At 46.6% G+C, this 10,940-nt stretch overlaps 1 protein-coding gene across 16 annotated transcripts in view; it reads right to left on the bottom strand.

The window, feature by feature from the left end:
* MYT1L (myelin transcription factor 1 like) overlaps positions 1 to 10,940 on the bottom strand; it is a 548,393-nt gene that overhangs the window by 106,361 nt on the left and 431,092 nt on the right. For all 16 annotated transcript variants that reach the window (XM_039461349.2, XM_039461322.2, XM_074393446.1 and 13 more), the window contains 2 exons: positions 9,254 to 9,361; positions 2,013 to 2,227 (listed from right to left, as the gene is read on the bottom strand). In XM_039461349.2, coding sequence (XP_039317283.1) covers positions 2,013 to 2,227; positions 9,254 to 9,361 — 323 coding nt within the window. The remainder of the gene's footprint in view (positions 1 to 2,012; positions 2,228 to 9,253; positions 9,362 to 10,940) is intronic.

Raw genomic sequence — 10,940 nt, forward strand, 5'->3', positions numbered from 1 at the left:
GGCTCTGCTGGTCATGACTTTACCCAGAAGCCCCCTTTCTTCTCAGGCTGGAGTCTGACCAGGACAATAAAGCTAAAGAAAGAAATCAGACTACCTAGAACAAGAACAACAAAATCAGGTGCGTGAAAATGGGCATCTAATGAAAGAATTGATAGAATCCCGGTAAAATGTCCATGAACTGGAAATCATAGAAACAGTCTTCAGTTACAAGAACTTAATTTCTTTTGATCTTTCACGTGTAGATGAACAAATGAAATTACAAGAACCCTGAAATTATCACAACAAACAGAATTGAGTCATTGCTCCTAAAAAGAGGCAGAACTATTTCTTTTACACCCTACAGTCACCGTTTCCCCCCCATTTGTCTGTGTTTCTGATCGATACATGATACAACAAAGAAATACTGAATTTCATTCACTATACGAATGCATTGTTATTAAAGCAAGAAATACCATAGCTTAGAAAGATGTACAGCAATGCCTGTAGAATGATAAAAATGGTTTCGGGACTCCCCAAGCATTCAGTTTAAACATTGGGTGTGTATGTGCACTGTGATTTTAACTGCATATCTTTTCCTTTGTTTTTGATACAGAGCTTTGCTCTGCCGCCCAGGCTGGAGTGCAGTTGTGACATGTCTCAGCTCGCTTCAACCTCTGCCCCCCAGGTTGAAGTGATTCTCGTGCCTCAGCCTCCGAGCAGCTGGAATTACAGGAATGAGCCACCATGCCCAGCTTATTTTTGTATTTTTAGTAGAAACAGGGTTTTGCCATATTGGTCAGGCTGGTCTGGAACTCTTGGCCTCAAGTGATCCACCTTCCTCAGCCTCCCAAAGTGCTGGGATTACAGGCGTGAGCCACTGAGCCTGGCCCTAAGTATCTTTTTCAAAGAAAAGCTTGATAACCTTTTTAAAAAACTGATTTCCTTCCCCTGTGCTAGATAGCATCATGGTAAGACTTCTAAATCATCAGAACATTTACACCCCAAGTCCCAATTGGTAAAATTTGGCAATACGTCCATATAGCCTAGAACTTAAAGCACACACATTTAGAGAAATAAATAAAATTAAACAAACATAGTCTTCCCCTCTAATGAAAAACTACTTACCAACTAGCTTTGTAGTGAAATGGTAACTAGCTCACATTCTTGGTGGTGGTTCAGATAAGCACTAGCCAACATGAACCACCCTTTCCCGTGGAGCCCGTGGCATTACATCTGCTGCGTGAGCTCTATTTTGTTGGTGCCACAGTAGCCACAAGCCAGCAAGGAGCAAATGGCCGCATCGGCCGTACCAGGCCAGGCCTTGCTTCTCTCCATTGTCCCCTGGGGTCCCAGGTCCTGGGCTTGCTGAGAAGAGGCTGGGGGATGGGAGGCCACTAGCCCTGGCTGCACGGGGAGTCATGGCGAGCTTCTCAAAAATGCCATCATGCAGGGAGCACCCAGGGTCCTCATTTCATTGGTCTGGAGGGCAGGTTGGGCATGAGAATTTTTAAAAAACCCTCCCCAGATGGGTCTCATGTGCATGCAAGGCTGAGAACACCGAGGAGATGGGTACAGAGCTCCTCAAAGCTCCCAGAAGCCCAGGGCCATCTGCTGGCTCCCCCCCCCGCCCCCCCCCCCCCCCCCCCCCCCCCGCCACTATCTGTCTTAGGGCCATTTATTTAAAGGAAGCCTATTAAGATAAGGGCACTGTCTTCCCAGGACCACAAAACACAATGAGCCAGTCCGTGGCTTGTCCTGCTGCATAGTCCAGGAGCAGCTGAGTGCGCTGTCTCAGAGTTACAGAGGGGAAACCATCTCATCTCCCTCCTTCCCCCGAGGTGAGGTTTTGCTCACCTACGGCTGTGTGGGCCTGGGGGGCTTTCAGCTCCTGGGCTGTGCTACGAACACCGTGCTCTCTGGGTACCCTTCAAGTGACCACCAACGCTCAGCTAAGTTGTAGGACATTGATATACACAACAACAACATCAGCAATGGCAACGTGTCTCTCATGTATAAGAGTGTGCACCTCCTACCATCATCATATCCTTTGGGGGATATATCCCTGGTTTGCACCTTGGGAGCTATGGCTCGCTTGCCATAAGTATGGTTGTCGTAACTGTTGTATTCAAACGAGGTCTTGGAATACTTCTCGAGCTCCTTGGCCAGGTTGGAACGCGGCGTAGTTGTGGGGACATTGTTTCTGTAGCCATACTGAGGAATCTCCAGCTGCTTCACAAAGCACATTGGCCTGGAAGTGAATGAGACAACAAATAATAGCTCGCTTTCTTGTGGCTTTGCACACGACCAGCTTCACGTTAAAACTAGAATATTTTACTTTTAAAAATGTGTTAGAGAGTCAGAACATTTCACTAAAACGACAACTTTTTTATTTTCTGAAGAAAAGACAAAGTGTGTTTTAATTATATAGCACCAGATAAACTGCCTAAAAGTCAACTTGGGCAATAAAAAAAGACAAGAAATAAAATATTTGAATATGCCCCCTTTTCATTCTTTCTTGTAAGAGGTCTGGTGGTGGCATGGTGATGACATGAGATACAAGGACGGGGATATCTCAGTCGTGAAGTTTCTTTGCAGTGGTTACAAAGAGTTGCTGAATTACACACAAAGACATTGCCTCAGTAAGAAATCCCCCTTAAAAAATAAGAGGAAGTGGGCCAGGCGTGGTGGCTCATGCCTGTAATTCCCAGCACTTTGCGGGGCCAAGGCGGGTAGATCACAAGATCAGGAGTTTCAGACCAGCTTGGGCAACATAGTGAAACCCCATCTATACTAAAAGTACAAAAGCTGGGCGTGGTGGCAGGTGCCTGTGACCCCAGCTACTCAAGAGGCTGAGGCAGGAGAATCATGTGAACCTGGGAGGCTGAGGTTGCAGTGAGCTAAGATTGTGTCACTGTGCAGCAGCCTGGCAACAGAGCAAGATTCCATCTCAGAAAAACAAACAAAAAATACATAAATAGATAAGAGAAAGTAAAGAAATACTCTTGGGACACAGACAGAACCAGATCGCATGTACCTAACAGGATAATGAGGTAGACTGCGTGGTAAGATGCCTCGTCAAGTACTAGACTATGCAGTGTTTTTACCTAGTGGCTGTTTCTTAGTGTCTTTGGAATAAAATATTCAATAGGAAGGACACCGGGTAGTTGCTCACTCATAGACACTGTATCTTGCCTGTGTGTGTGTGTGTGTGTGTGTGTCAGGTCCACCTCTTCATCTGTCTAGCTCATAAGTGAAATTTTTAGACTTTTTATTTGAAATGATTTTAGACTTGCAGAAAAGTTGTACAGAGATTTTCTTCATGCTCTGCCACCAACTTCTGCCAATGTAACCACCTTCATAACCGTAAGATAAGAGCAAAACCAGGCGATCAACATTAGTGACGTTCTTTCCTGAACTATACGCTGTGCTTGGATCTGCCCAGTTTTCCACTGATGTCCTTTATTTGATGCAGCCATGCAGGGTCCCACAGTGCACTAAGGGTCCTGTGTCCTGTCCTTTCCTTGTGACACCTCCTTGGTCTCACTGGGCTGGAGGCTTCATGGACTGAATACTGAAGAGCTAGTCAGGTTTTGTAGAACCAGATACAGACAGATTCTTTTTTATTTTTTGAGACCACATCTTGGTCTTGATTCCCAGGCTGGAGTGAAGTGTTGCTATCTCAGCTCACTGCAACCTCCACCTCCCGGGTTCAAGCAATTCTCTTGCTTGAGCCTCCTGAGTAGCTGGGATTACAGGCACCTACCACCATGCCCAGCTAATTTTTTTATATTTTTAATGGAGACAGGGTTTCACCATGTTGGCCAGGCTGGTCTCGAACTTCTGACATCAGGTGATCTGCCCACCTCGGCCTCCATAAATGTTTGGATTATAGGCGTGAGCAACCACGCTTGGCTGTAGATGCATTCTTAATCCTAACATCCTTAATCATCTGACATCTTTGTATTTTTCTCAAGCGATTCTCCTGCCTTAGCCTCCCAAGCAGCTGGGATTACATCATGAGTCACCATGCCTGGCTACTTGTTTTATTTTTAGTAGAAACAAGGTTTTGCCAAATTGGTCAGGCTGGTCTCGAACTCTTGGCATCAAGTGATCCATTTTCAAAAAAATACTTACAGACCTTTTCACATCAGCATTATTTTACACACTGTAAAGCTAACAAAATATCAAATTTTAAAGGCAGAGAGTTTCCTATTGAATTTTTGTCATTCTAAACTACATAAAATGTATTCTGAATAAAGACCCAAAACAAGGTTGATAGCTTAGTAGGAAAAAACAAAAGGTGGTGAATTCATGTATTAGTGTTAGGTTCACAGCCAGCCTAGGAAGGACAATCTTTTTTTTTTTTTTTTTCTTTGAGAGGAGTTTTGCTCTGTTGCCCAAGCTGGAGTGCAGTGGTGTGATCTCGGCTCACTGCAACCTCCACCTCCCTCTTTCAAGTGATTCTCCTGCCTCAGCCTCCCGAGTAGCTGGGATTATAGGCTCTTGCCACCACACCCAACTAATTTTTGTATTTTTAGTAGAGACGGGGTTTCACCATGTTGGCCAAGCTGGTCTCCAACTCCTGACCTCAGGTGATCTACCCGCCTCTGCCTCCCGAAGTGTTGAGATTACAGGCATGAGCCACCACGCCTGGAGGAGGACAGTAATTTTGAGTAAGATTCTATTTCTTGAGTACTAGTATCAGTAAGATCTTCTACTACTGCCTGTACCTCTAGCACAGTGGGAAATTTTAGCAGATGTATGAAATTATAATACCAGCAGGTACAAATGTGTACTGCTTAGGAAGGAAACTCTTTTAACAACAGATGTGCAAACAATATCCTGACTGTTCTCCCTGGGGATGGAAATCTGGGGGGTTTTGATTTGTTTTCTTATTTTACACAAGTATTGCTTGTGTGTCTGAATAAATATATTTCCTCGTGAGTCCTTGCTTTCTAAAGGTGACTCGCTCAGGTATGCCAGGATCATCCACACTTGCCTTGCAGATAACAGGTTTAAAACTACTGTCTTGCTTTTTTTTTTATGATTATTTTTATGATTAAGTTTTGCTTTTTAAACTATTTTATATGCTGATTATTTCTTTTTTACCAATATGATTTTTATAAACATAATTATATTACATTGCAGAGTACAGTGCGATGTTTTGACATCTGTATACAATGTGAAATGATTAAATCAAGGAAATTAACATATACATCACTCAGTTTTTGTGGTAAGACATTTGAAATTTGCTTTCTTCTTACTTTTAAATATACAATACAATATTATTGATTCTATTGTTGTGGAACAGATTTCAGATTATGTCCTTCCTGTCTCGCTGAGAAATACTGTCTTAGACCAGACCTCTCCATCCCTCACCACCGCCACCGGAAGTTTTGCTTTTTTATGATTCAGTGAAATAATATTTAGAAGATACAGAAGTTATTTTTAAAAAAGATCACCCATAGGTCTACTAGAGACAAAAACTGTTAAGGTTTTGGTGTGCTTTTTATGATTAACTTAATGTGTTTTATATTTACTTAGTTAGAATGTTACTGTTTTGTGTATTTTACATTTCCATTTTATATGATATTTAATTTTCCTTTTTGTTTCTCATGCTTTAAAAACAGTTTTAACAGCAGAGTGATATTGAAATCAATGAATATTATGCTATTTAACTATTTTCCAATTTGTGTTAATTTTGTTCTGTTATAAACTGTGACTTAATAGGTACCCATGTAGACAATTCTTTTTACTCCTATTATTTTATAAATTTACGTTGGTTTTGGTGCCGTTACAAAGTTTTGATAACTGATTTTTTTCTTAAACGAAAGTCAGATTTTAGACTGATAGCCATGTCTATGCCACCTTTATAACAACACAGTAATGGTTAAATACCCAAATTATTTACCAAATCACCAGTACATTTATTTTCATTTCATTAATTTAGCCTATTTACTTCTTCTCAAATCAATAAAAGCAATAATAATTGTCTACTGTTCTTGAAGCATTCTTCCAGGCAATATGAAGGTGTGTAAAAAAGATTAGCCAGGCATAGTGGTGCGTGCCTATAGTCCCAGCTACTCAGGAGACTCAGGTGGAGGACTGCTTGAGCCCAGGAGGTCAAGGCTGCAGTGAGCTGGAATTGTGCCACCATACTCCAGCCTGGGCAACAGAGTGAGACCCTGTCTCTAAATTTTTTTTTTAACTAAAAAAAAAAGACCATGGGTGATCATTTTTCAATAGTCCAAAGGCTAGGAGAATTCTGGAGAAGGGAGAACGCCTCAGGCTATGAAATTGGGTTCCATTTGAGTGGAGAAGGTGATGTTTGGAGTAATACTGACTGTTACTTTCCTATTACAGAAGTAAGCTTTTACAGAATAGGCTGATTTTTAAGATTAAGATCCAGGGAGGGGTGAGAAAGCATTCCAGGAAAAGACACTCAGTGTCCAAAGGTGAGGAGGCAGGAACGCCAGGAGAACCCTCAGGGAATAGCAGGAGCTGGGCAGCCTGGGACGGGACCAGATCAGCCCACGGGCAATCCGCTTATTCACCTGGTGGGCAAGGCCAAGGGGTTTGGGCCTGGGAGAAGCACGACCCCCAAGACTTGAAAACATCAGGACCAGATCTGAGGGAGGGAGGAGGGGAGGAGAGGCTTCAGGTAGAGGGCCACAGGCCACACCCTCCCAGAGGCTGCAGGACAGGGCTGGAAGTGAGGGTATAGACTTGGCCAGGACTGGAAGCACCTGCTTAAGCCTCAGGCTCTTGTTCACTGAATGACTGATTTAAAGACTTTAAAAAATCGTAACAAGTTAAATGACCGTAGGTTTAACTTTGTTCTCTTTTCTTTCTTCCTGTCTCTTCCTTTTCCACTGAATGAGCACCCTACCTGGAGACCCTGTGGGGAATACGGAAGTGCGGGGACAGGGACCCAACCTCCAAGTGTCACACCCGGCATACCAGGTAAGCCCTGGGGGGCGGGGGTGGAAAGCTGGCAGGAGCCTCATGCGGGGCTGGTACATGGCCCAGCACCCAGCGCCTCCCTGGACATCCAGGAGTGGCTGTGGTTGGTCACGTGCATTGCTGGGCTGGCCAGAGCCCTCCCGCTGCAGAGCGTGGGGAGCTCTTTCCTCCTGTTAAAAGCCCTGTCCTGGCCTGGCTGGCAGCTGCCTCCTCCCCGCCTCTGCTCACTTGGCGTTTGGTGGGGCTGTTCTTTGCACCAATCCAGAGACAGGGATGCTAAGTTAGGAAGTCACAGGAGCCAGGCAGAGGCTCAGGTCGGGACATGAGAGTGGAAGCTGTGTTTGGACCAGGTGGTATTCACAACTACGGGCATGCCTCGTTGCACTCCGGCTGCCATGAGCTTCTCCCTGAAACCCTCACTCCGTGCAGCCCCCGGGAGCAGAGCAGCCCATAGGTGGATAGTGCTGTCACCGGGTGACTTCTGGAAGGGCCAAGTACAAGAGTTCTTCTAGATTCTCAGGGGTCTGGCCAAAGTAGGCTCAGGAAAATTAATAAAAGCCCTCACCAACAGATTTCTCCCTACCATTTTTCATATTCTCCTTTGATTAATAACTATCCCTCCTTCAATTACACAACCCCTCGGGGTTGTTTTCTTTCATTGGGTGGGGGTGATTTTCATACTGCCAACAATTAGCTGTGGGCTGGTGGGGAGAGGGAGGACGCCCTAGGACATGTTTAGCATTTGTTCTTGCTGTCTGGAAGATGGGTGCATTGCCGTGAAGGGGCAGCTCCCTGTGATGGGTCCTCTGGAGGCACTTTGGGCTGGGACCCCCAAATGTAGACGACTCTAGAGGTACCTGTGCCACAGTTTATTGAGAAGTTATCTCTGGATACTAGGGTCATACAGGGTTTTGTTTTTTTATTTTTGCTTAAATAAATATTCATAATTTTGTCTACAGGTTTTAACTTTTTGATTTAGGGAGGAAGGGAGTTTAATCACTATGTTAGAAACTTCTTGGGATGTTATAAAATAATATTCAAGAACAACAGAAAAAATTCATATTGCTTGCCCAATGATTTGCTTCAAGTGGTCCTAAAGAAATAATTTCCTTTTTTATTTTTTGAGACAGGGTCTCGCTCTGTCACCCAGGCTGGAGTGCAGTGGTGCAGTCACAGCTCACTGCAGGCCTGACCTCCTGGGCTTACGCAATCCTCCCACCTCAGCCTTCTGAGTAGCCAAAGAAATAACAGAGGCAAAGTGCTGTATATATGAAAAAAATGTTTATTATTGCCTCTCTTTAATAGTTAAGGCAGGAAACAGCCTAATGCCTCAAAGCTAGAACCTGGTTTTGGCACTGGGGGTAGCTCTCAACAGCAGAACATACGTAGTGTGAAGAGGACAGTTAAGGTCACTGCCTAGAGGCCGGGCATGGTGGCTCACGCCTGTAATCCAAGCACTTTGGAGGTCAAGGTGGGCGGATCACCTGACGTCAGGAGTTCAAGATCAGCCTGACCAACGTGGTGAAACCCCGTCTTAAAAAAAAAAAAAAAAAAAAAAAAATCACTGCCTAGAGACAAGGATGCCGGTTTCTGGTGTGACGTTGGGTGAAAAGGCAGGATATAGCCAATTGTCATAGTTTTTACGTGGATGAGGATTTGAAGAGATGTAAAAGCGGAAGGGGAGCGTATCCTCCCAAAACTTAAATAAAACCGTGGTTTCAGCCGGATGATCTGTAAGGTGTTGGCCTTGTAACATTTGGGTCAGTTATGTAACCTCTCTGCACTCTGGGTTTTCTCACTTGCCATACGGAGGTGACACCACCGACTCCCACCTGCATCTCAGGACCTTCGAGGTAACAAACCTCTGCCAGCTTTGGACGTGAGACCTCCCCCACGGATGCGAGGGGTGCTCATTCCTCGGGCACCGTCAGAAACGTTAGCACCAGCCTGCAGGTCGGCGTGAGGCCCTCTCCTCCAAATTAGGAGAGAATTACTTTGGGCATCTCATTCATTTTCAAAGCTTCCCTTTCATGTAGCACTCAGAGTCACGAAACATCAGGGCCAGACACAAATGCAGAAATGATTTCCTCAGATTCTCTCATGTAAATCGTCACAGTGAGTCCGCAGAGACCAGCGGAGAAAGACGCCCTCACGCTCACACAGTCTGGCCTGGGGTGAGGGGTCCCGGCCGGCTTCCGCCACGTCCCCGCCCTCAGGCCCTGGTCCCCGCTGCTGTAGGAACGTCCCCAGCGCTCCAAGGTGTGGGGCGGGCTGCGGAGAGAGCTCGCGGGCGGCGCCCTCCTGCTAGTACCTGAGCACGCGGTCCGAGGCCTGGCTGGACTTGGACACGTCACAGCTCTGGTGCTTCTCCTGCGCCTTGGCCAGTTTCTCTGCTGCTGCAATTGGGCATCCGGAAAGGCTGCAATCACAGAAAGCGGGTTGAATGGTCCCAGCTCAAATGCCTTCACAGCACACCAGTCCCCCCCCGAGCACGAGGACCCCGATGTGGGTGAGCTGGCGGGGGACGGGGGGCTTCCCAAACCTGGCCTGGGCAATCCCGCTGGGTGGACTGGGAGAGGGAAGGTGCTCGGGACCTAGAGCCGAGAAGGCGGCGGCAGTGCGGCGTGCGAGGTGCGTTCAGCCCTTCCCAGCGAGCACGCCAGCGCCCGCGCGTTCCGGAGGACACCCCGGGGGAAACTGTCGACACAGATTCTACTCTGGGTGCTCGCCGTTTCTGGAGATGAAGAACTGACGGCCTGGGTGGGGTGAGTTTTTAAGCCCGAGAATGGCAATGCAAGGCTGTTACCGGAAGATGGAGCTCTAAGCTGATTTCCTAAATGCCACTGACCGTGGCCTCCAGGGTGGTCTGTCTAAGCCCATTTCCTAAATGCATTGACTGTGGCCTCTGGAGGCGGGAGGGGGGGGGGTCTGTCTGGCTTTAGCCCTTGGGTGTCCTCCAAGAGCAGGGAAACGAAAGCGGAGAGGACCACAGAATGATTTCTCGGACAGCAACGTGTGCTGGAGCCAAACGGTCCAGGCTCAGTCTAGATGCAGGAGACACCAGATGGGCTCTTTTGTGCTCATTTTACATGAATTCACCGTGTCTGCTCCGTGGGTGTCCACATGCAGATCTACTCATATGCACAGACGCTCACCCCATATATGTGTCATATCCCAAAAATACGCCTGTGCTGAGGTCTGACGGAGGCCCTGACGCTGCTGATGCCGCACGAGCAGCACCCAGCACTCAGCTCCTCAACCCACCCAGCACCTCCTGCCTCTGCAGATGAGACACCTGAACGCCTCTGGAGGGCACAGTGGCCATTTGTTTCATTATGAATTCAACACAAAGAATAAAGTTTGCCAGTCAGACAAGCACAAATTAGAGTAAAGCTTATGATAGTTTCCTTCTTTTAGATATAATTTTATGTGAACTCATAAAACCATAGACTGTAAGACAAACTTGAACAGAATTACTTTTCAGTGTCTGGAAAAAAAGTTGTCGGATAAGAACTGAATATCATGGGCAACTGAGTAGCTCCTATCAAGGCTGCACAGGACAAACAAAGAGAACCGAAATCTTTCACAAACAAAAGAGTGATTCCGCATAGACTTGTTCACAGCGGGAGTCCAGGGTCTGTTTCTCCCACCCAGCCTGCGAAACACCTGCAGGTTGGTCTGAAGATGTCTATACTGATGACCTGGGGTTTCCACAAAATTCCAAGGGCAGCCATGCCAAGCTACACACTGTACAGGCTTGCTGCATTCCTGGTCATGTCCTGTCCAATGGGCACCAGAACAGCCCCGTCTACACCCAGGAGGACAGCCCCGTCTGCACCCCAGAGGACAGCCCCGTCTACACCCCAGAAGACAGCCCCATCTGTACTCCAGAGGACAGCCCCGTCTAAACACCAGAGGACAGTCCCATCTACACCCTGGAGGACAGCCCCGTCTACACCCAGGAGGACAGCCCCATCTACACCCCAGAGGACAGCCCC

The sequence above is a fragment of the Saimiri boliviensis genome, chromosome 1 (assembly GCF_048565385.1).
Source record: "Saimiri boliviensis isolate mSaiBol1 chromosome 1, mSaiBol1.pri, whole genome shotgun sequence".
NCBI classification, from domain to species: domain Eukaryota; kingdom Metazoa; phylum Chordata; class Mammalia; order Primates; family Cebidae; genus Saimiri; species Saimiri boliviensis.